The sequence below is a fragment of the Pseudopipra pipra genome, chromosome 6 (genome assembly GCF_036250125.1).
Source record: "Pseudopipra pipra isolate bDixPip1 chromosome 6, bDixPip1.hap1, whole genome shotgun sequence".
In the NCBI taxonomy this organism is placed as follows: Eukaryota; Metazoa; Chordata; class Aves; order Passeriformes; family Pipridae; genus Pseudopipra; species Pseudopipra pipra.
Window position 1 is genome coordinate 16,233,553 of NC_087554.1, and position 26,278 is coordinate 16,259,830.

At 37.1% G+C, this 26,278-nt stretch overlaps 1 protein-coding gene across 3 annotated transcripts in view; it reads right to left on the bottom strand.

Annotated features, from left to right (window-relative positions):
* The window catches only part of KCNQ1 (potassium voltage-gated channel subfamily Q member 1), a 340,245-nt gene that overhangs the window by 217,259 nt on the left and 96,708 nt on the right, over positions 1 to 26,278 (bottom strand). The window contains exons 7-13 of one of the 3 annotated variants that reach the window (XM_064657543.1): positions 25,023 to 25,133; positions 22,466 to 22,561; positions 20,125 to 20,247; positions 19,125 to 19,266; positions 17,825 to 17,851; positions 15,801 to 15,866; positions 12,853 to 12,973 (exon numbers count right to left, since the gene is read on the bottom strand). In XM_064657543.1, the coding sequence (XP_064513613.1) occupies positions 12,853 to 12,973; positions 15,801 to 15,866; positions 17,825 to 17,851; positions 19,125 to 19,266; positions 20,125 to 20,247; positions 22,466 to 22,561; positions 25,023 to 25,133 (686 nt within the window). The remainder of the gene's footprint in view (positions 1 to 12,852; positions 12,974 to 15,800; positions 15,867 to 17,824; positions 17,852 to 19,124; positions 19,267 to 20,124; positions 20,248 to 22,465; positions 22,562 to 25,022; positions 25,134 to 26,278) is intronic. The other 2 variants (XM_064657544.1, XM_064657542.1) reach the window with 2 other exon arrangements.

Sequence of the window (26,278 nt, forward strand, 5' to 3'; positions counted from 1 at the left end):
ATCTCTAACTTATTTCTCTTGTCTTAATATGAGAAAAACCCACCAAAACAACAAATTAAACTAGTTTCTTGAGCATGAAACTAGAGTTTTACAGTTCCTTAAACTATGACAAAACAAAATGTAAGGTATGGATGATAGAAAGCAATTTGGAAACGAGCAACACATTTCCAAAGTGACACGATCCTAAATTACTGTCAGGTTTATTAACAACATAAGAAAGAAAAAGTAAAAAAGAAAAAAGCTTATTCTCTCTCAAAGGCTGTTTTCTTTACACAATACCTTTTTTCACAAAATGACTTGGGTTGGAAGGGATCTCAAAGACTATCTAATTCCAACCCCCCTGCCACAGGCAGGGACACCTTTCACTAGACCAGGTTGCTCAGAGTCTCATCCAACCCAGCCTCGAACATTGCAAGGGATGGGACATCCACAACTTCTCTGGGCAACCTATGCCAATGCCTCACCATCATCACAGTAAAGAATTTATTCCTAGTATCTAATCTACACCTACTTTCTTTCAGCTTGAAGCCATTCACTCTTGTCCTGTCACTCTAGGCCCTTGTAAAAAGTCCCCCTCCATTTTTTCTTTTAGGCTCCCTTCAGGTACTGGAAGGCATCAATTAGGTCACCATGAAGCCTTCTCTTTTCCAGGCTGAATAACCTCAATTCTCTCAGGTTTTCCTCACAGGAGAGGTGCTCTGTCCCTCTGATCATCTTGGTGATAACTATATTTCATAACTATATTTCAGTTATAAAATTAATTATATGAAATCATATAGCAAGACTATAAGGTAACCTCACTGAGTCAGACACACAGTGTAACTCAAAAGCACCTTTGAATATAGAAGCCTACATGTGCAACAAACAATACTACCAAGGGAAAATTCTCAGAGGACACCAGAGGTGCAAGGCATATACAGGATATACATTTGCTTTTAAAATTATTTGGATAGAAACGTAGGAGGAAAAAAATTACAAAGCTAATTTCCTGGAAATTACTACTTCTGAATATACATCCACAACCACACAGTTCCTAGAGGAGCACCAAGGTGTCTAGAATGCAGCATCACAAATTTAATATCTGAAAAATAAGAAGCCATCGAGTCAAATGTAATGTTTTGACTCTGAAATACACCACTTTGCCAACAGAATTAAAGGCATCGCATATCAAATATAAGCGTGTCCAATGGTATCACCAAGATCAGCCAACTTTTCTCCCATATCCTGAGCTCATTTCCTTCTTCTGTCACTGCTGATACGACTATTCCTGTTCACTGAAGCTTACATCCTTCAATTACTCTTTTTCCTCCTCTCTCATTCTCCCACAACTCATCTGCTTCACCACAGCATCTCCAGGATTTGTCCCCTTCATCTCTGACCCTCCCCAAAAACAAATCCTTTAGGCATTTGTAGTGCTCCAGCCTTTCAATAAGCTGACCAGAGGAAGCACAGACAGGACAAGGGTAAGTCAGTAACTAAGGTACAGTTTTGTGACTCATTTTGTTTTCCTCCTATCAAAACCCTTTCCTCTTTTTTCAGTCTCTGTACCAGATCTGTCACTACTGCCATGTGCCCTCTTAATGTTTTCTCCATCAAGTGTAACTCTGTAGAGCTATCAATCTCCTTTCTCTACTGCGTTTTTTAAGTTCTGCAATCTACAAAAATGCCCTGCCTAATCAGGCAGGAACTGAACTTGAAACTTGCAATTCAGATGTGAATATTGTCACACTCCAGACTCTTGGCTTGATTTTCTTCTTTTCTCTGTTGTTTTTTGTTTGTTTGTTTGGTTTTGGTTTTTTTTAATCTTTCAGATCTTTCTGACACAGGGACACCTTCCATGCATAAAAAAATAATTAACAAATCAGAGACTCCTGCCATCCAAATATTTCTAATAATTCATTCTTCTCTCAGGGGACCTACAAACTATACTGACCACAGCTCCATTAGGTATGATTTACATTTTTTTTGTGAGAAGTTCATACCTTTAAACTGTGCTTCCCTCAGAAAAAGAGTTCCTACTTGTACCATGTCTCAAATGTGCCACTGGTGGTAAGACTGGAAGGTCTATAGTACACATTATTTGCCAGTTCATAATTCACAGCAAAAGACCAAAAGCTTTCAAGCTTTCAGACAAAAAGACAGACACAATTAAGAGCTCTAATAATCTGATCCTGCTGTTTGCAGCACACAGTGATTTAAAATCATTCATGTGTTTCAATATGGAAGTGATTTAACATAATTTAGCAAACCTGAGACCTACATTAAGATGTAATAATGATGAATGGATGAGACCCAGCACACACACTTACAGAAAACCTCAGAGTCCTGCAGAGCAAAGGAAGTACCCCAGAAGACCTGGCAGGTGCCCCAATGTGGGTGGTCTAAAAAGAAAAAAAAAACAAAACCAAAACAAACAACCACCAAAAAAACCCCCCACAAATTCCATATTAGTATCTGAAATTTTTACACAGACATGGCTGGGTTGGGTTTCTAAAATAAAAAGCAGACAGACTGAGAACACTTTCTAAATTCATTGAAGAACAAATATTCTGTGGTTGCAACCCTCCATTATTTATTATCCCAGCAGCCATTTTAGGACTCAAATACAGCTATTTCTTGTCTAGTACCTTCCGGTCCTTGGCACCAGGCCCTGTGTACACCAACCACAGTGCAAATCCTCTAGGACAAAGCATACACGCAAATCGTTACCTTTCCTTCTAAATAAAGACATTTCTCACAAAGCCTAAACATTTTGAAGTACTAAGTCATTAAAAAAACAGAAGAAGAATGACTGGTAGTTCAACTTTTTAAAGTATTTCTCACAGTTAGAACATGGATAAAGTTTTGTAACATCTGTTTAATTATGCACCTGACTTCCTATTCCCCCTGTATTACTTATTTATTCTATTGAACTGGTAATAACAAGAACCATTAAAAGCTGCACAGTTTTAAAAATAGCTAAGAATATAGGGTGGAAAGAGAAGATAGAGGAGAAAGTAATGTTTGTGCTGCTAAACCAGAATTTCTCAAGATCAGAGTATGATCTTTTTTCTCGAAACAGATGCTGTTTATTAACTCCAGTTTGCCAAATTTTCCTCTGTAGTGTGCTAAGATAGTGCTTTCAAACTGAGCTTTCTGTCTCTGTCCCTTCTCAGGAAGAACTGGTACAGCAGAACATCTCCACATAGGACTCATTTCAGTTGTTTGAATGCATACAGCCAGCCAACCACAGCAGGACTAAATCCAGAGTGGAGTTTTAGGGCACCAATATAATGAAAGCACACACACGTGGCAGCTCAGCATCCTCAACTTTAGGTAGGATGGGAGAAGAAAAGGATGCATTTCACCTTCTCAACCTCCCTATACTACCAACACAAAGCTCTTGAACACTTCACACTCAAAAAGGGAGGGAATTTGACCCCTGACTTGCAGACCTAGGTGAAGAACACATGCTTTATACAAAGCTTGTTTCTTCTGTTTTTCACCCTAACTGTGATCAGCTAAGCACTGCTGCCAGCTCATGTCACTCATGAAAGGCAAACTGACGTCACATCTCACACCACTCTGGTATGTTCTGCATGTCCCACAATCTGCATGACAGACCAAGACAAACTTACATTTTGTGTTAAAATCAACTTAAAAGTAATGGATTGTGAGGAATTTCAAACCATTCACTACTGCTACTACTTGTGAACTCCATCATACCAAAACTACAACTTGAGAACAACTTGAGTTACGCTCAGTTTGACCACTTCTGGACCCCAGTCTTAATGCAGGTTTTTTTTTAAGTAAGGAATCTTAGGCTCAGCAGTCCTTGAGGAGAGACTAACTTGCACGGAGAAAGCCTGTATGGAAAAGTGAGTATAAACTGGTTGTTCTGGAAGTCAATTAGTACTTTTCTTTACCCCATATTAAGGAATGTTGTGATACTTTGGGGTTCTATATTCAAATAAAAATGAGGAACTATTTTTTAAATACTAGACTTATTTCTGTAATAAAGTAAGATCCTTTAAAAAATAAAGTTGTTTTTTCGCAATTTTTTGTTTGCTTTTATTAAAAAAAAAAAATCAAATCCCATACACACTGGTGTCACATTTTTAGCAGCCCTAGTATGAATTTGGTATCTATGAGCTGTTCTTAAATTCTAGCCAGTGCCTAAACAGATATTGATTAGAATAAAAACAAAAAAGATTTCTTTCCAAACTTAAAGCTGTACTACAGGGGGAAAAAAAGTCATGGGGATAGTTCAAGTAGTTTCACTGCCTGTATGCCCAAATGTTAAAGGTTTCAACACAGTGAACTTACTGTTCAGACATAGACAAACAAGCAATTTCCAAGTGTGAGATACAGCTCTCTGTTCACCGCCCTTCATGTTTGTTTCGTAGCGACCATAAAACATTTCTGGCATTGCCTGTTGTTTTCCATTCATACACAGTGTGTATTATGGATCTAGCCTGCTTGAAAGTGCCATCCCTCAAAAAAACACTGCACCTACAAAAGGCAACATGACAACCTCTCATAAACCAAGACTCACATAATGATTGTTACATTTCTGCTGTGCTCTGCTCAAATCCCTGGCTCTCTGCAGGACATTGTGTCACACTGAACATTCTCTGCCTCTATTTTCAAGGCTGCAACTTTTTAAGGGCCCAAAATTCCTAAAAGATCAAATCCCTGCGAGCCATACCACTCCCAATAACTCCCCTTTTCAGTGACATTTCTGTACCAATGACACTTGGCTGCACAGGAGATAGGACTTAATTGTGGGGCAAGCCCCTGACCAAAAGGACATGAAGACAGACCACCACCACCACCAGTTACCACTTTCTGATTAACTTCCCTTTTGACATTATACCTATACAGTTTACATGTGGAGAAACAGGGAAAAAAATGAATAGAAACACATCAGTTTTCCTTGGGAAAGTCAGACATAGAGAAGTAACCGGACATAGCAATGACTAACTTCTGTATTTATTTTTATCCCCAAAGGCACTCAGTAACCACAGAATTGGGTGGGATACAGGAACCTGAGAAAAACACACAACCACAAGCAACAGATCAGGTGCTTAGCTTTAGTTTGCTAACAGACTGACAACTAGTGTAAGATATTTAAGGTATTCTGTCTGCAAGACAATGAAAATACTTTAGCTTTTCCCAGTTGAACTTCCTGCTAGAAGTAAAACAAAACATACAGTTCTACACAAGGGAATGACAAAGTTCCTGACACCCTGAGTGAAATCACAACTATATTCAGTCCTTGCAGTTACATGAAGAAAGCAAATTTAAGTCAACAGCTCCATGACCTCCCATGGGCTCTCCGTCCAGGGCAAGTGCCCAAGGCCACGCACACTGCGCTTCACACATCCAGCATCCGAGATGACGCACAGAGCTCACTACTTTACAGCTCTGCCATGGACCTGGCAAATGTTTAAAACAAAACCTTCCATTGCAGTAAGCTTTGCCACATCAGTAGGGTGTTAATCATACTTAACCATGTTTTTAACTTCAGAAAAAAATCATCAATAGTGATCAGAAACAGCAGCTGCAGAAGAAACTCTTTAATGTGTCAATTCTGTAATAGAATTTCCAGAGAAGTATAGCAAGAGGAAAATACTACATTTAGTCTGAACTGGGTACTGGTCATACTGGCAGCAGCATTTACTTCTGAAAAAAACCTGCAACTGCATTATTTCTTTGCCAAATACTGTGAAATGAAGTTAATAAGAAAAATGTATAGATAATATATTCGAGCAATTTTAATTTGAACTTTAATTCTGGAATTAACTCAAGATAATCGTAAATTTAACTTTTTTAAATGTTAGATAAAAGTGGGATATTTTTATTGTCTCCCCCATCCAATAAAAGAAAAAAAAAAGGTTTTGCACTTATTATTCTGCATGATGCCCAAAGCAAACAATGATAAAAGTTAGTAAGTGGGGAGTTGCTTGTTGTTTTTACAGCATAGGACCCTTGTACTTCTGAATCACTAAGCAGCTGGAGTCTGGTTTAATTACTTGACATCAATCAAGATGTAAACCAGCACTTGGAGACCAAGGAATGCAATGTTCATCTGCAACACAAAAGAAATAGCTAAGCTATCTTAGCTTCTGCCTAGATGGTTTGTACACTAGGAAAAGTCAACACATTACTTTTATACCATGTCAGTAACATAAAACAGCCTAACAGTAATTTTACACTGCACTTGAATACATCAGTGACAATTTGCAGTAACAGAGAAAAGATCATGAGAGTATTATTTCATACAGGTTTATAACCTCTAACAAAGAATGTATTTGTCCAGTACTGACTTCTGGCAAATAGTAGCACCAGTATATGATAGCACTTCCCTTTGCAATACATAGATAGAAAGTTAATATAATAAAAAAAGGAGACATGAAATTGCAAAGTGTAGGCTCCTGCCTGAATTTCTTTCATCTTGTTCATTCTTTAATACAATTCTTTTATGGTGTTTTTGCTCATATTAAGAACACAGCACAATAATGCTGCAACTTGATGGAGTGTTACAGCTTGTCTTCTACAAGATCAAAGGGAATGATCTAATTATCCCTTCTGGTCTTCAGATCTATAGACGTAAGCTACACACTCTATCTAATCTATGAGAAAAGCAACCACCCACCAAAGGACACAGGAACTTCTCCCTAAAGATAAAAGAGTCAAGTAACCAGGAGGGACAGATGTTCACCACATCACTTACTGCACTGTTGGAAGCAGCTCAGTTGCTACACTGTCGAGCATGAAATAAGACACCATGAAGATCTGCCCAAGTCTTCAGCACATCTCAGGTAATCCACATATAAAAATTAATATTGTAAATAACTGCCTATATTATGGAAGACATGATCAGTCAACTTCAGCCAACTTTGTAGCAGACACTGGATGCAGAACACAGAAACAGTTTGTGTGCTGGAATCCCACTATTAGATACCAGACAAACACAAGCATTCCCCAACTCAAAGAGTTTCCAACTGAGGCCCAGGATAACAGATTATATCCAGATATCCAGATGCAACAGCACCTGGAAACAAGTTCGCATTTGTCTCAGCACAGCAGTGGCTACAGTTCTTTTCAGGAGCAGTGAAGAATGTACAGTGATTTTTAATTGGGGCATCTGCACACAGAAATGCACAATAACCAGACTATTACCACACTGCTACAACGGGTATGCCATAGGTATTTTGGCAGTGCTTCTAGCTAGTATCAATACTTGTAAGCCAGAAATAAAGTTCTTATAAACCATGATGAACATAGTGAAATACCCATTTGCCTTTCAACATTTAAGACAGAAGTTTGCTGATGTCCTGCTCTATTACAGCTACTCAGCTCTTGAGCTGCAGACAAGCTCTGCAGCCCTCTACAACTGGGATTAACAGCAAACTAATGATTTCTTAAATCAGAGATGCTTTGGGTCCTACTTGATGACTGTACTATGTTGATCATAGCTTACTTAAGGGATTAGCTGTATTTAGGACAGGACTGGCACAGGTCTTTTGCTCTCCCCTTACAACCTGCAATTAGAAATCAGAATGGGATTATGACACTGAAATCATTACAGTGTCTTGTTTACAAGCCTTCTGGAGTTTCCTGCTGAAAAAAGGGAACTTTCCTGACTGCTTGTTACCAGCTCTAGGGAAACTTCATATCCTCAAGTGTCTCTCACAGCAACTTAATAGATGAAAAAATCAGATTCCTGATACATCCAGAGTTCCAGGGTCAATTTCTATGGCCAAGTTTATTGTAAATTTATAACGAAAACAAAGGATACAATGATACTATTCCATACCAAAGGGAATAACTCAGGGAAACAGTCCTCCCCTTTTTAGTAAACTATTAAATCAACAGATTGTAAGCAGCATTCCTAAGGGAGCTTGACAACACACTGAAATGTGCCAAACGAAAAAGGAATACTGCCCACTGTACAGCAAAAACTGAGGCCTTTCCTGTTGCAAGTCAAGTAAATGACTGGAATAACAGCAAGTTACAGTAACCAGTGATGTCTGAACATTAAGCTCTGGTCTTAAGCATGTTCTTACATAGTTGCTATCACCGCTATTCTTCAAACATGCCTTGTCATTAATGATAAAATGGACCCCACAGAAATCACGTTTTAATGTTGCTAACAGCATTTCAGAAGGAATTCTTCTGACAGCAGAAGTCAGCTGTTCCATCTGGCCCATTTGAGAATGAAAAAGAAATATTTGCTCAGACTTCCGAGGGTCATTTTGGTATAGAAGAGGAAGATAAAAGCAGGAATCTTTTACAGTATGAGTTAGCAAATCAAAGCAAATAGGGATATTCCACTCATGGATAATCCAAAAGAAAAGAGACCATTAAAAGACATATACAGCACCGTTTTTTTCTAGGCAATGTGGTTATAACTCATGCCAACAAACTATATGCTTAATAAACTTAATAAAACTAGAAAAGGAAAGAAAATATTATATCCAATAAAAGCCAGTGGTAACTGCAGCACCATGGACACTGCATTCGGTGTTTACCAGCACACTTTTTTATTTCAAATATTTCAAGTATATTTCAAAGCATTCAGAAGCAATCATTTCAATCATTCAGAAGGATTCATCTGTTATCATTTCCTCTTGATCTGCAAATTATTAAGAAGCTGTAAATCTGTTTGCTTAATTGTTGACTGTTTAATAAGGGAGGGTTTATTTTTAAAAACACCACTGGAGTCTCCCACTTACTCTTAATACAACGTCTAAAAGGCTCTGTACCACACTCAAGATGATGATGGAGAGACTAGAGAAGATAAAGCTGATTTCACCACACAGAATTTTTTCAGAAAGGAAATACACTTAATAACAAATAGGAAGTGCTTTTTGTTTGCAATGTAAAGCTTTATTTTAATGCAAGCCCACCATATTAAATCTAAAATGACATCAGTATGCCATTGCAGGAAAGCAATTATTTTATATGTTTAGAGACAAAACCAATGCTTAACTAATTAAACGTGTTTTCATCACCTCAATAAAGAGGTACATGAAACACGTGGAGAAGAGTCATTGAAACATCAAGAATTATTGTTATGTTGATACAGACAATAACAAGATCACAAATGTGCAATGTTAGCAACAGGTTAGAAATACATGTGGTCAGCTGGATCCACAGTAATGCTGAAATTAAACAATTATACAAACACAGGGTAATACCCTTTTGGTAGCTGAGGCTCAGCTACAAGTAGCATCGATTTTTCAGTGCTTTAAAATGCAAATAAAACAAAAAGCCCAACGATTAGAGAGAATTAACCATTGAGAAGTCTAAAGGAGAGAAGTGGTATTGCTGCAGTCCAGTTTTCTACTTCACTTTTACAACAGAACAGGCCACAAGGAGCATTAAACAAAGCACTGAAGGGTCATGTTTTATCACGCTCTGCTAAATCTGCATCTTCTGTTCATAAGACTTCTCATATAGCAAGAAAAGGGCAGTCACCCCCCCCCCCCCCCACTGCTGTCTTATTCTATATTTCTGCATGCACCTGCTGCAAATCTGTTTTTTCTATGACGTTTGTATAACTTTCCTGTTTGAACATCAGGCCTCAGTGTGCTTTTATTTATTATTTTTGTTTCTTCAAATGGGTAGTGACAGTGGTTAACTGATACGGTAATCTTTCCATGTGAAAGATTTCCCATTTGCAATTCCATAGAAATAGAGCTACATTTAATAAAATATTTATTTCAAAACAGATTTAAAATACAGTCAGACATATGTCCTGCAAAAAACCACCATACCTGCATTTTTAGTATTGACACAAAACCAGTTCTATTGAATTCAGTGAGAATATGCACCTACTTTTACCAAAAGAAACTAATTTTTGCATGAAACAGCAGAGCGCTGAAATTTAACTTAAAGGGGACTTTAGGCCTAGAAGCCTAAAGTCCTTTATCACCGAGGGCTGAAAGATGGCATTTACTTTCCAGGACCTAATACAAGTGAGGAAAAAAAACCTTAACAACCTCAGTCATTTTTTTAAGCCACAACAATGCCAAGTGTTTGTCTGTCAGTAACATCGTAGGTACCCCACACTTCTGACATATTTATACTATCTGTCAAAAGGGAATATTTTTCATACTGTCAACTAAAAGTCACTTTTTGTTTGGATGTCTCAAATTAACTGTAAAATTTACTCATGTATTAATGAGTTTCAAAAAATAATGTTTATTCTGGAGCCACCTTTCTGTGATTAATGGATAAGCTAATGCATATGTTGCAATAAATATATAATTGACCCAGAAATAGTTCTATGAATCCCAAATCCAAACATCCTTAGGTCAAGTCTTCATGCTTCTGTTCCTCTGATGGAGTATGAATTGCTTTCAAGACCTGAAACTAGATACATTCGCACTTAATTGACTTTTCTACAACATAGCTGATGCTGTAATTTTGTCACGTACTTCCATATGGTTGCCTATTTCCGTATCAACAAATCTGGAGCAATCATAATTTTACATGTGCTTTAAGGAAATAAAATGCTTCACAACTGGGGACATCAGAACAAAATAATTCATCCTAGATTTCCTCAGGCACAGCATAACTTTAAAACCTGAATTAAAAACACACAAAGATACAGACCTGAAATGACTAACCATTTTCACTACACAGAAAGTTATTATGTGGCTTTGCACACAGAGATGTATCTAATGCACAATTCTAAATTTGATCCTCAAATCTATGCCCACGTGTCTCACAGGCAAATCCTAGTAACATCTAAAACTAGCTCATGAATATTTGTTTCCTAGGACTTGGAAATGAAGCATTTGTCTAAAGCTTAAGAAGCATTTGTCTAAATAACTCATGGAAATGGACTGGTCTTCAGCGTCCAGCAACACAGGTACCCAGCGACACACAGCAACACAACTTCCTTTTCAATCACCTCAAATGCAAGCAGAATGCACAACTCAACAGCTAAACAAACACTGAAATAATTTTCATTTCAATATTTGGGAATATATGTTGCCTGAATGACAATAGTTCAACTGACCTTACAAAACACAGGGTTTTCACTGTTTGACAAACCCTTATATCTACAGGCTGATCTGGCATTGTTTCAGGCCTTTTAATAAACTGCATACAAAGTCAATGCACTTCTAAGGGAACAGCTCTCAGTCTCTACAACATTTGGGCACCCATGTTTCAAAGAGACACTTCTTAACTAATATTTTATCAGTTTTCCATTTTATCCAATTTGTCCAGTTCTGAATCTAAATGCAAAGTCTTAAAAGAAACAATGACTTCCACTTTCTTCCACCCCAGTGGAGACTCAATTCAAGCCACATATGGGGACAAGTTTTGTACCATCAGTCATGACACAGAGCAATCTAGGGAGATTTCAACAAAGATTACAACTAAAAATTAGGAAAGTAAAAAAGAAATATCTAAGTTACTGATAGACTAGGATGTTAATTTGGTACAGTTCTTCAGCTGATACACATTACCTATAACCTAAGGTCTCCCACAGGTAGTTCATAGGAAAAAAAATCTCAGCTGATACACAAGTTGAACTCAAAAGAGATGAAGCATATTATTTGAAAAGTATCAATGAAAAATAACTAAATAATTCGCAACCCAAAAAGGACAATGAAAACTCCTAGCATCAAAGTTTATTTCTCTTGAAGAAAGACTGCAGTGTTGTGGTAAATTAAAGTTATAAAAAAGCTATGCAAAGAAAACATCTAGATCTGGTTTTTTTGCTCCATTGTTCTCGTCTATGGTTTGAGGAAATTTATTACTTCCTCCTTCTGCTTGTACCAGTAAGAAATCTTCCAGAATACAAGTCTCCTAAATCCTCTGTCTACAAACAGATGTACATTTGTGTGATTCAGATGAAAATGCAAATACCTTTGTTTAGGGGTAGGGAAAATTCCACCAAAACTTACTCTTTTTTTGCTTTTTTTTTTAATAAATGCCCTTAGAAAATGGCTATAAAAAGTACATTTGTGTTTCTCTGCTATTCATACTGTATAGAAAGAAGGCCTGAAAATTGGCAGCAGGCATTTCTACATGTTTTGTACCTCAGAAATACAAGAATGCCAAGAATATTCATCTGTGGTTTCATTGCAGAAATCCTCAGATTTCTAGAAACAGGAGAGGAAAAAATGTTTTTCCTCTGCTAGAGGACATACTGTGACATATGTACTATGGCAAATAATAAGCATTTTTCAGAAGTTTGAATTAAACAATGACAGATGATTTATTTTTAAAGGCATCTGAAGAAAAATCTTTTGCAATTCGCAAATTTTTAGTGTAATCTGAGAACCTGAAGATAACATTTTAGCATAAAAGACAAGTGGAAAATATTCTTTTAAAAGGAAAAAGACAAAAAAAGTACAGGTCTATTTCAGATCATTTTATACACAATAAAGCAGTAATAATGATCAAACAGAGCTTTTCTTCCAGTGTAGAACATCATTTGACCATTAGAGAAGGTGCTGCTGAAACTGTGTTTCATATAAGTAGTATTTAAAATTTGCACTTTACAGGTATTCCACCGGAAAATGGTGAATGGAGTAATATAACTCTCACCAGGCAAGAACTCCCACACATTGTCTCTGTAGAAAAATCTTGGGCATATCAGCCACCAGCTGCCCAGAGACATCAGTTGAAAACTGAAGCCTTGTGTCACAACCAAGTGAACTTTTCTTTAGGTTAACATGAAGATTTACTGGCACTCAGAACAGAATACACACCGACTTCAAGGTAAAAAGAGTCTGACGCAAATATCTGAGATAGCCCTATCAGCTCCATATTTCAGCTCCTCCCACCTGAATTGGCTTCTCTTGTCTAAGTCAACTAATGCACAATTCAACAGCCTTGACTTACTGTGAGATGTGAGTTATTGGGGTCAGCAGCGTCTCACCCTCCAGGTCAAGCTCATCAGCAAAGCTGCTGGTCCTGATGATGGGTCCTGTGTTCACATCTAAAAACGTCGGGCTTTTTTTCACTGTGAAAAAACATGCAGGTAACAGTTAAACCAAGAGCATTTGACTACCACTCATTTGGATCTCTAAAATACTGTACATTTTAACAGAATATTGAAAACTGAAGTTACTACCAAAAATTACAGTGTTCATGGAAACCAAAACTTTAGCTCTTCTACCCAAAGCAATTCAAGTTCTGGCGAAGATTTAAAACTAATATTTCATTCTTTTTTTTTGTTCACACTCTACCTCATGTTTTAGTTTATAATACCAGATTCTGGTGTGTAATAACTCTAACTAAAGACCAAGAAGCCAGAAGTGTAGGCATTATCATGGTGAGCAAGTCAGCTCCCGTCACACACTGTCTGAGTCAGTCTGCTTGCTCCCTCTAAAACTTGGGCAGGAGGATGCCTCATCTTTGGCCTCAGACACAAGACAGGTAGGTGGCAAGATCTTCAGTTCATCCAAGATGAGGTCCTCCCTGGGAAGATTGTTTTATAGAACTTCAAATATCGAAAGTTTTAGTGACAAAGTTATTTGCATGTCATCACTTTCATGCATCCAAGAAATTAGGCAGAGTGTAACAGATTTCATTTTTAAACTCAGGCTCCAAAATTCTGCCAGAGACTAACATTAAGAATAGTAAGTGCTTTTTCCAACATGGTCCTAGCATTTGTTAGTGAAGCCACAAAATCTGCATATAAATAAAACCACTAGTGTGGTTTACATGACTTTAAATGAATTTACAGAGAACAAAACCAGGTTAAATTCTAAATAAATCATAGGCAGATTATGACACCTTCATAGAAACATTTGTCTGTGTAGCTGGCTGGAACATTCGATAAAAAAATTATAATGTAGTAATTTATGAAATCTCTACCATATTAAATAAAATACTTTTCATTATAAAAGTAAATAATGCCTCACCGAAATGCCACACAAAAGCTAAAGGAATAAAGCAGAAATAGATAACCTAAATGTAACTGATACTTAACGAGAATAAAAGTGGGGATATCAGAAAACTTTTTTTTTTAATTACAACCATTTTACTCCAGTAATTAGATATCTTCATATGGCAGAAATGGATTTGAACTTTTACAAATAATAAGAAGACAAAATGTTATTATATCATCAGGCACATGGCTGTCCAAAATCACAAAGGGAAATCTGTTCTCCAGAAATTGTAATAGGAAAGGATGAACTCTGAAATCACAGTTTTAAATAAATAAACAAATAAGACAAGTGCTAGGAGATACAACTATTACAAGCAGGAGCCACTTGCAACACTTAAAACTGAAAATTCTGTTGTTGGTTTTAGGAAGTGTCAGCTTCAATTTTTGGTTTTAGTACCACATTATTTAATCCCTTTGCTGTAGCCAACATACAAGACAGTGGCTGTGAAACAAGCAAAATAATTCCAGATTCAGATATGCTGCAAAATGCCTTTCAAACAGACCTCTTTTAGCTTTCATTAAATTAATTTTCACTGTTTTCATTTATACAAGATATAAATAACTTTCCCAGTTTCTAGGAAAGGAGGACTCACAAACTTCTAAGTTTTCCTGACAGCAAGTGATAAAAACTGCTGAACTTAAAACCATTTCGTGTTTGCTGAAAAGTCATCAAACAGTGCTTATGAGATACAATACACACTACACAAATGGATCTGCAGAAACAGCTTTTCTTGGATCATTCACAGTTACTGCTTTTCAGTTTCATGGAAGGGGAGAGAAGGAGTGGCACAATGAAAAAGGAACCAGAATTCATGACTGTGACTCAGCCAATTTGAAAGAGCTCTTATCTGAGCATACAGAGATGAAGAGCTGATTAGTATGAGGCAAACACAGTATCTCCTTCCCTCTATTTTTAAAATTTCTAAGATCATCGTCACCAAGAAAAGAGCCTTAATGAGAGCTTCCCTGCCACAAAGTGCTTGAAACAGGGCTCAAGCAAAACACATTATTTTACTTATAAATTCATAGTCATTTGAATTTGGAGGAGTCTTTCTTACAAAGCAGTGTTTAAAAAAATTATGTTAAAAAAAAGACACTAAATTTCTAAATATGAAGGTTAAAGGGGAAAAAAACAAAGGAAACTTCGGACACTAATTTCCAATGGATAACAATGAATGAACAGAAACATGAAACAGTGTGTCAAAGGATGGCTGGTATAATTTAGGGGATCTCCAACTTTATTTTCTCTATTTTGCACAAGAACCCCTGCTTTAAAACAGAAATTCTGAACTTTATAGAAGTATTCAAGGTCAGGTTCTGAGCAACCTGAGCTAGTTAAAGACGTCCCTGCTCATTGCAGGGAGGTTGGGCTACACACCTTTAAAGGTGCCTTCCAACACAAACCATTCTACAATTCTATGAATCTTCAATCAAGGATTATAAACACAATACAAAGAAATTATTGATATTTTTTCTGTATTATCAACACAACAATTTTATATACAATGTGACGTGTATGTAGATGCATTTCTGGTAGTGGACTATTTGGATAGAAAGATAGAAAATATTTTACACTTCCTGTTTTGTAAGCACAGACAAAAAAAGATAAACACTTTAAAGCATTTTTTCATGGAAAAATCTGAGTTTTCATTAATGCATTTACAAAACACCTCTGGTCTGCAGAAAATTACTTTATTTTAACATTTGCAATCTACAACCTGATCAACTCCCAAACGTAAAATTCTACTGAAATTCCCATGCCTTTTTTTGAAAAACAGTTCTATATTTTCCGTGCCACAGCAGGCAACTCCAGACAGAGCATTGCAAAGATTTAGTAATTAACAAAGGTGATGCATTGATGGAACATGATGGAACAATGAAATATTATGAGCTTTACCTGGAGAGGAAGGAGCACTGGAAGACTGCTGGTCTGCGGAAAAGGATGGCCAGGAGCGCTGACAATCTGAGTCAGAGTAAAGATGCACATGAAACAGAGATAGAAGAGGGGGAAAAAAAAAAAAAAAGAAAAAAGCTCCAGACAGGCAGCTGAGGAGATGGAGACATACATAAAACACGGTATGTTCTACCTGACACAAAAAAAAAACAACTGTGGAAAAGGGTTTGTATGAAACTTTACTAGAGTGCACATTAGCAGAATATTAAATGGCCACTGAGGAGGCATCATTGCCTCTCCAAACCCATTCTTTACAACAGTGTCACCTGCTGCAAGACATTCCTCCCTACATCCCAGTTCCATTTTGAGGAAAGGAATCTATGTTTGCCCCTTTCTTCCTGACTTTTCTGAGTGTCCAGCCTCATACAGGTCAGACCTCTCTTGCTCTGGTTCCTACTGTTCACAGTGCAGCTATCTTCTGGCCAGATTTCAGGGGTTTGGAGAGTCTCAGTGCAAGTACTACATTGGGGAGTACCATTCTTAAACCACAACAGCATGCTCTCGGGTCTTTGCTGAACTGATAAAGCCAGGAGAAAGAAGGAAGAGGGAGAAAGCTGGAAATCTTTGGTTGCCCAAGGATACTGACAGGGATGCCAGATGCAGGATTCAGGAATGTGAAGACTGAAGTATAAGTGGGCAGTCCATAAATTTTCTGAATATGAGAAAGCAGCATATGGATATGTGACTAGTCTTTCTGAAGGCCAAATTAAAGCTGAATGAGCAGCCTTGTATTCTTGTACTTCCTAATCTTTTTTTTCTGAACTTTTGATTTGGCAGCTTCAGTTTTCTGTGTAGGTAATCTTATTGACAGTAAGTACAACTACGCTCTCTCCTCTTTATTTCTTTGAGTTGCTGAGAGAACAGTGATAGGTAATCTCTCAGGTCCACTGAGCTCAGGCTGCCTGGCTAGGAAATACCAACTGAACCTATGATGGCTGGCAAAGCTCCTCTGGTATTTCTCCAAGATGAAAGAATTTCTTGTTCATGTAAAACAGGTGACTTGGTGTCTCTTGTTGCTCTCCTGATTTTGTTCCACCATGCTCACCCCCAACAGAGATGCACCTCTTGGAACACAGGAGAAGAGTGGAAACTGGAAAATGGGCAAATCAGGGGGAGTTAAGGAGGTTCAGTTTGTTTTCGCTGTTTTACCACCTTATTTGCATCTGTGTCTCATGTGGTTTCAGAGGAGAAACTGAACCTTGTATTTTCAGACAATTTGATCTAAGCCTGAGCATCCTTGCACCCGATCACCGAAAAGAAGCCTCTATTGTCCTCTGAATCTATTGGATTCAGAGCAGAAAACTTACAGGTGGCTCACAGCACTCTCACTAAATCACAGAGGTCTTTTGCCCAGGCCTAGCTCCAGTCCTACAATCTTTGGGGAACACTCAATTGTTAAGAAAGTGCCCAAGCAAGCACATTAGAAACATCACAGGACTACATGGCTGCTTAAGTGATCACAGAATCCAGACAAACAGTAAAATAAATTATTTAATTTATGGGTCCCCATTTGTTCACAAATATCTACAGCACATTTTTACAGCATGTACTTCAGAATGCACAGCATTGGGGCTCAAATCTGAAAGCTTTCTTCCACCTAATCTATTTATTTAAAAATTAATTCTCATCTATATGCTCAGCTAACTACTGGATAAATTATACTTTATTTATAGGCAAATTGGTTTTTTTATTGTTTATATATACATGAGCAATTTTTCTCAAGTATAAGGAACCCACTAGAGATCACCAATTTATATAAATGAGTGCTCACTTTTCTCTTTGTAATGAAACTGTGAGTGCAATTGTGATTACAAGCGTTAGAATGTACATTTTTGTCTGTCTAGATCTCCTTGGCTGCAGAAGAGTTTTTAGAAACTATATGGTACTAGACACACATGAAAAGCACTGCAAACATTACACTGTCATAAGCTGGCATGCCATAAATAGAATTATTTTCCTCAACTTACCAAGCAATTTTAACATTCCTGTTTGTCCTGTATACTTGTAACAGTTTAGAGAGTAGAACGCAGATAAAAAAGAAAAAAGATAAGCGTCAGAAGAAATTACAGAAAATCCTTCTACTGAAAGCTATAGAGTTGATTTTTGAAATGGCAGTAGTAGGCTGCCAGCAAATCGTATTGACATTAATCAGTTTAGAAATTTAATGATAAAAGGTGGAATCTAAGCATTTGATTGTTTTGCAAAAAGGTGTCTGTACTCAAATTCTGAGACACACTCAGCTCAGTACTTGTCCACCTTTTAACATTTCTACCACCAGACGAAATTTGCAATCATGCCTTAACAGAGGCCAAGAAAGAGTGGAAAAGTATGGATGATGCAGAAAAACGTACGAGAAACACACCAAAAAAGTACATGGAAAGTGAGACTTTCTGCTGGAATTAAAATATGCCTCATGCCAGCCCACACTGTTATCTTATTTTGAAGGTCATTAAATTTAATCAGGTCAGTCAAATGTTTGAGCAGAAAAAAACATAAGTACTTAAGGTATCTGCAATCAATAAAACACATCTTAAAAATGAAACCTTAATCTTGTTGCCAAAATTTGAGCAATACACTTTGAAAACTTCTAATAAAGGTACATTTGTAAAAAAGCCACATTGTAAATTCAGACTTAACTCGGAAGTTCATTAGAGCAAAAAGAAATATAAATAAGCTGTTAATTATAAGATTATCAAAGTTCTTTCTTTTTTCCTCACACTGTACAATGGTACAGTGTACAGTGACACTTAATACAGATGGATCCACATTTATCTTAAGTACTTCTGCTTTCAAAAGTTGATTCACAGCCTACTCCACCGAGCAGATGGCAGGAGCACATGATGGTTTCATGTAGCAGGCTATGTTCAGTGCAGCCAAGACATGTCAGTCCTTTTTGGTTCAGGTACAAGCACAGTACTAACATATCCTGGGTAAATTTCACATGGAAAGGCTGACAGCTAATCCCTGTAGTTTCAATCAGTTGCAGAATTGGGGAATGTGTGCACCAGCCCCAGAGTCAGTAGCTCTTCTGGCAGGCAGAAATGACAAATGATTTAGTTTGTCTCCAGTGGAGCATGCTCATTAAAATGACGGTTAAATCTCATCCAGACAAGCCAGCAACCAAAATCAAAAAGCAAAGTATTCTTCCTTTAGAATGACAAGAGCTTGTTCTGTCCCTCTCCCCTAAAGATACTAAAAAGGACCTGTGTGTAAATCTAATAACAGAAGCCATTACAATTACTGGCATTTTATAATGGAACTCCTTACCAGAATTTTCATACGCTTCAAAATTGAAATGAGGTTTCCTGTCCTCTGCCACGTGGTCATAAGTGATGTGTGGTATAGCCAACATCCTATCCGGAGAAGAAGGCCCATTGTCTTTGTCTAACTTAAATTTCTTCTTTTTAACCTAAAAAACCCACATACATTAAATTACTCAAACCAAGCTACATTTAGTTGTCTCTTCAGTAACGTCTTCAATAACAATGCAGTCCCCAATGAGTTATAACCAATTAAAAGAGTTCCTGACCAATTACATTTTCATTATGCTATACTGTGTTTCTCATTATGTTGGCCCCCTCATCCTGCTAAAACTAGAATTCTTCACACTGTCATTACCAAATCCCTTGCCTGCAATAAAAAAAAAAAAAATCTGCTAGTTCTGCAGCAGCTCATATAAATCAAACTATTCTAGAATATCTTTACCATTTTATGGATGCAATAAATCATAACCTCAGCAAAAAGCAAATGGATATATTGCTACTGAACTCAGATGACCCTTGGAAATACAAGGGAAGATTTCAGCACAACATCCTCCCCTTCCATCTTGAGATTACTGTGCAATACTTTTACAACAGAGAAGACAGAATGTTACTTAATCTAAAGATTCTGATGAAGTTTTTTTTGTTGCTGTTTTTTAAACAAAATTTTAACTTATGGAATCCGTTGGTATGACTTTTTTTTTTCCTTTTCCTTATAGTTTTCCAAACAATAACAGTAAGTTACTGATCGATGTGCCTCAGTTAGGTCATTACTACTCTTTTCCAAACCCACAGATCCATTAAAAAAGTCAAGTTTGGGGAACTGAAGCAAATTAACTTATAGTTTCTGATGTCTATATACTGAAACTGTAAAAACCGAAATGTAAATAAAAATTTGAAACCACATAATAATCTGTAACACAAACAAAACAAATAGTCTCTAGAGCAAATTCGATCTAATTTAAAATTTTTTAATTACTCTAATAGGAAACATTAGTTACTGATACCATCACTGATTTCTTTGGTTTTGGACTGGGTGACAGCAAATGGTAATTCCTGGCAGGTTTTCGAATGTATATTTTCCATGTAGAAGAGTCTGGGTTTTCTGCAGCGTAGCATCTCCATGCAGTCTAGAACAAATGTTTTAAGCAATGGAATAATTAATCAATCACATTAGTACCTCATTGTACAACACAGGAATTTCTAAATATCACGTTAGTCATCTTTGTTTATTTTTATTCTTGAATTTGCCCACTGGAAACATAAACTCAGCATGGTTTAGAACCCTTATTTAGTAAACACAAACCACACAGTTAGAACTGGGCAAACCAGAAAGAAAGATCAGTCTTTTCAAGTGCAATTTTGTTCTCATTAGCAACAAACAAATAATGAGAGAGAACTCTAGACTGGATTCAACTTCTTACTCTGCCCCAGTTTCCCTACCTGACTTCCAGCATTTTACCTATTGCATTCTGTGTTTCAGGTTCTTACTCAGAAAGAAACAAGAATTGTTTTTCCATGCCTCACAAGAGTACTTCCAGGAAAGAAAAAGGAATTGTGATGTGATCAGTAGGGCTGTATTCATATGAAGAAATGAACCTGATGGCACAATGGAATAGTACCAGTGGCTAACTAGGAACCAAAACCCAAAACCAATCCTCTCTCTTGCCAGCCACAATGATTAAAGTACCACATTCTAAGACAAAAAGGAGGAAAAGCCGGGCTAGGAAACAAGAACAACACGAGACAAAACACTACTGTATTCTTTCTTAAATGTCTAAACATATCTGAGTCGATTAATAGTTACTCTCCAAATTAAAAAGGCAGATCCCCACTTGCACACGACATAAAAAAAGGACACATGTATACACAAACAAAATCTAGAGGAGGAAAGGCCAGAAAATGCTAGATGAAAGAAACAAAGCAGGGCAGAATGACAGAGGAAAACAGACAGCAGCTGGAAAGTAAAGGATCAGACAATCACCATATAATTCCCTCCATGGTTAATAGGACACTGGAAGAAATAACTGGCCTCTAGAAGAAAACAAGAAGGAATACAGGGAAAGAAAATCACTCATCTGAGATGTTCTCATCTTGTATTTATTTTGTAAACATCTTGGTTCAAGAATAATTTTTTTAAAAGTTATTTGTAGAACATTTATTACATTGGGCTTTCAGAAATTCAAGATTATGATTAAATCATAATTACTACTATTAAGAACAGGTAGTCAGCAAGTCATTGTCTGTCCTCTACTCCTCCTTAACATTTCTGATGGAGGCAAGTACAACATTCTGGACATGAAGTCTCAGGCTTCCCAATAATTCGGTGTCGATTTCCCAAAAGAATCAGTGGGAACACTAAAAAAATCCATTCTTTATAAAACCATACGATACGAGTCTCACAAATTTTGGCTAATCTCTGGCTATAACCAGAGTCTTTTTCACATTAACTCTGGAACTGTTTAGTTTAAAGCATAAACTTTACAGTTAGCTACTGTTTCCATAAAGATCATGACCTGGAAATCCACATTGACTCCTGAAGCCAGAAAAATAAGTCATATGAGAATGCAAAAATGGTCTGGCTTAGGTGTACATCTAGTTTTCTTTTAAATTTGATCTCTGTGCTTCTAAAGCTATATGCAGATACTGAGCAGAGGGAGGAAAAATTTAGAAAAACCTAGAATGAAATAATATTAATACTTCTACAGGGTGCAATGCTGGCTCCAAGGAAGTAAAGGATAAAATCTCATTGACCATACTGACACTGAACTGCACCTGCATTTATAACAGACGGGATCAATATTTTCCTGCCTATAAGTTATCCTACATGAAAAGGCTGATTTTGCAGAATCCCAGTGGTTCTCAGCCACCTATCCTGGAGCTGAAAAGTCCAAACAAGACTTCCTATTTACCATTCTCACTTATTTCTCCTAAATTTGAGATTTTTAAGAATTTATTTGTCCCAAGGAAACCGAAACATATTTGACATTTGTCTTTACAAGCAGCAACTTCTTAAAAGTACAGTTTTACACGAAGCCTCCTTTCTGTTTTTTCACTACTACAAGCATGATAATTCATAACTTTTTCCCCAGGTAAATTGTTTAATAATTACTGGGTAGCCTTCAGTTTTGATTTTAACCAGCTGAATTAAACAGTTTGCACTAATTTGGAAGTGTATTTTTTTGCTCATTAGTTTACATTAAAGGCTGCATTTCCAAAACTTGCATCTGTAACTCCTGTACAGTTTTTAATGGGAATCAGGCATGGAAAAAGTACCAACGGTTTTGGGGAAAAAAAGTATTATAAATGGAAAGAAATGACTGTATGCAATATGCAGGAACTCAGTACCTGTATGAGTGAGGCAGCAGCTGGAATTTGACGGTTGAAATGTTTCTGTCTTTGTTTCTGTTGTACCTTTAGGGCAAAGCCTGAACCAAGAATTCCCTGTGGAAAGAAAACACACCTTTTATTTATTTATTTTTTTTTTTTTAAGGGGAGGAAAGAACCACACATAAGCTTGCCAAATTTTGTTGTATTAATAAACTTCTATTCAGCATCATAAAATCCAACTAATTATTTAGAGGAAATGACTTAATACAGCAAAGTTTTTAGACTCAGTTATTATTACTTGCTGAAACGAACAGTGAATGCTACCATGCTCTGATGCAAAGCCTGTTAGATTCAGCTCCTAAAAAGGAAGCAGAAATTATATTTCATACCCTCTAAAAGCACAAATGCTTGTGAAGGGGAATAACAGAATAGGGAAAAATATCAACCTTATGTGCTTAACTTCATTTTTATGAGAAAGTAAGCTTTGGCATGGCATGATTCAGATGGTGTGGTATGGTAATTTCTATTTCCATATGTTAATCCATGGTGGGAGGGGAGGAGAGAGGATGAAGAAGAGGAAAATGCATATTTCAAAATGGTCAGAACTTCAGTGAGTTTGACACAAGCCCACCTAATTCACTCTCAGGACAAGGACTAACAGCATTGGATGGTGTACCACCTGAACTAGACTCCAAATGTAGTGCAGCTATGAAGTCCAAATTTAAGTAAAGACCAAGTCATTTATGTAGTCATTTGCACAGTTATAGACATATTTAACACAAGTTTTATTAACACGGGTAAAAATGAAATCTTCTATAAATCAGCTTACATGATTACACCTACTCATAATTCTTTTTCTACATATAGCAGAAGGATCAGAGCAGCCAGGGATCTTGGCTCAACCTCTAAGAACTGTATTAATCATCAAGTATTTTGAAAGGAATGAGAAATGCCCTTCCTCTTACGTTCATTTAGTAAAGATCAAAGAGGTAATGATGCTCAAACATCACATGTTTGGGAAATGAAGGATCATTTCTAGATCCAGAAGCCATACCAGTTGCACTTAGCCAAAACAATTTCTTTTGACTGTGATCTCAGCCAGATCCCCTTACTTAAAATGGCAACAAGACAGCATGCAACAGATCTTCAAACCCTAAATTCCCCCCTTGGGCCAACTCACAAGAACAACTTAATTCAGTAAAGAAAATCCCACTGATAAAGGGGTGTTTGTTGTTGTTTTGCTTCAACAAAGATTAGGGAAATCTGACAGGCAAACATAAAGCACGAGTGTGAAGGCATGGCTGCCACACAATCATTTATAAAACTCCTTTGCTGGCATTCAAGTCTGATTTTAAAAACCCTACCAAAACAAACAAACAAATAAACACACCACCACCACCACTCTTCAGTCAAAAAAAGGTAGCTTTGGGCATTTTTCATACAAATAATTTCATTTACCAGATCTCTCTTCTAAAATAAATGTGAAAGATATTAGAATGAGGAGGGGAGAAACATACGCTCTAATAGCAAATTGATGCTGGAGAGTTTAAAAAGCTACACTTAATTATCCTCCTCTGCAAAAGGTTATATACCTTTAAAGTAAGCAACTAATTTTAAAAAAGCCACTGGAATTTTAGTAGCTATTATTTCACATTGTGAAGAATTTTTGTGAAGGTACTGGCGTAAAGGTATTCTCGTCCACCTTGTGCTATCCCCACCACTTCTCTGCCACAACTACACAAATATCTGCAAACACAATTGTCCTTGTCACTGAACTGAAAAACCTGCAGAAAAAAAAATCATTTTAACCACAAGTTTCAGGTGGTACAAACATTTTAAAAGCACAATTCAGGGATATTGCTGAATTTGTGAAAAACATACCCTTAACTACCCTTGGCACTGAATATTTGTGTTTTCAAACCACAGCTTAGGTTTTGCTGACTGTGAATTTACCCTTGGTACTCAAGTGCCTTGTTTCTTGTTTGAAAGTATTTGGGAACGTGTTTTCAGTGCAAACAAAGTGCCATAACAGTTTTAAAAGGTCAGCTCTAGGTCACTTTTGAAAATGGGACTTTGGCCATGGACAGATGCTAATTTGGCAAAGAACTGCATCAGTGTCCCTGGCTGCTGATTGTTGTCTCTCTGCCAGTGATACCTTTTAGTCAGCTTTTCTAGAAGGAGGATGTGTATGAGAACTCTACAGTTCACCTTGGACCTAATCAATTGAGTAAACTATGAGGGAACGCCTTAAAAAGCCAAAACATCGCCAAGTCGCTGAGTCTAGAAGTAATTAGAAATAACTTCCTTTACACTTCTGAGATGGGCAGAAAAAGTACTGTGAATTAAACATCTTTTTCTCAAAGACATCCCAAACCTAGTGTTGCATACAAATACACTGCATATTTACTTAGTTACTTTCTACAAGCACATATATTTCAAATACAATATAAAATTTTAATACAAAGCTTTCATGATATCAGATTAAATGAAAGGTTAAAGAATCAGTAACAAAAGTTTCCTCTGACAGTTTGGTGAGTCAACACCAAACTGACAGCAAAAGTACAAGATAACCTACCGCAGGTAGTGCAAAAAATGAAATTGCAAACACTGAAAAACAAGATGCAATGGTCTTTCCTATCCAAGTCTGAGGCACTTTATCTCCATAGCCAATAGTTGTAACAGTCACCTGCAAAGAGAAATATAGAGAGTATTACAGCAAGTATTAACATGGCAATTTTGGGTTGTTGTTCTCTCTTCCTTTTGTATGTATTTTAAAGAAACATTAGCTATGTTCCTAACTCTTCCAGTGACACACTGTGTGAGACTACTGAAGGTAACTCTTCTCTCCTGGTTTGCTTCCCCATCTAATACCAGATGGAAAAACATAAAGGAAGTTGAATTACAACAAGATACATGTTTAAAATCTTCCAAAGTAAAACCATTAGTTTATGTCTTCATGGCTGAGGCAACTGTACAGCATATGAAGTTACTGGGATATAGGCTGCCTGCCCATGTCACACACTTTCCTAAGGGAAAGGCTGCCAACAGTTCTGAACTGGTGATTTTGTTTATGGGCCTGAGATGTTTCCTGAAAGTATTACAGGGCTGTTGCATAAAAAGAGCAAACACATACTGTAACCATGCACTATGCCTGGGGTCAGACATCAAGCGTTCTAGAGATAATATTAGTATAAATAGCAAGAGAAGCTGAAAAATTTCCATGTAGTAAAGATCCTGAAAACAGTCTCATGAATCACCAATTCATATAAAACACTGAGAGTAAGAACAGATAATTTAAAGCACACATGCAGGAAACATCTGCTGAGTTTTGCCTTTCAAAACACTGAAGCAAAGATTACCACACCACAGTGATGCAGCACAGCAAGGCTTAATAAGTAATTATTTGCATGAGCTCAAGGAAAGAATGTATTTGTTTGAAGCAGAAGGATACATCTGGCATCTGAGAGCAATTTAAATTCACCTATTCCACCAGTTATTTCTGAATTTGGAAAGTGGAGAGATTTTTATCTGTGACTTCGAAGAAGGCTAACTAGATCAGAGCATGGGAAACCACACCCTGAAGCAGTTGAAGCTCACCTCAATTACTGGCTGCTCAGACTTTCTTCTGACAATATGGGCCTTCAGCTGCCCAGGACACAGAAGTTTGTCCCACAGTAACATACACAGGCCATTCCCACCCTGTCCTGCAGCTAGTTCACCTACCTGTCTGCTCTAACACACACTACCCAGCAACCGCAGAAATGCAGGCAATGCCCAGGGCAACATCTCTACTTGAGGACAGAAGGGCAGACTTATAGAGGCAAGATGGTT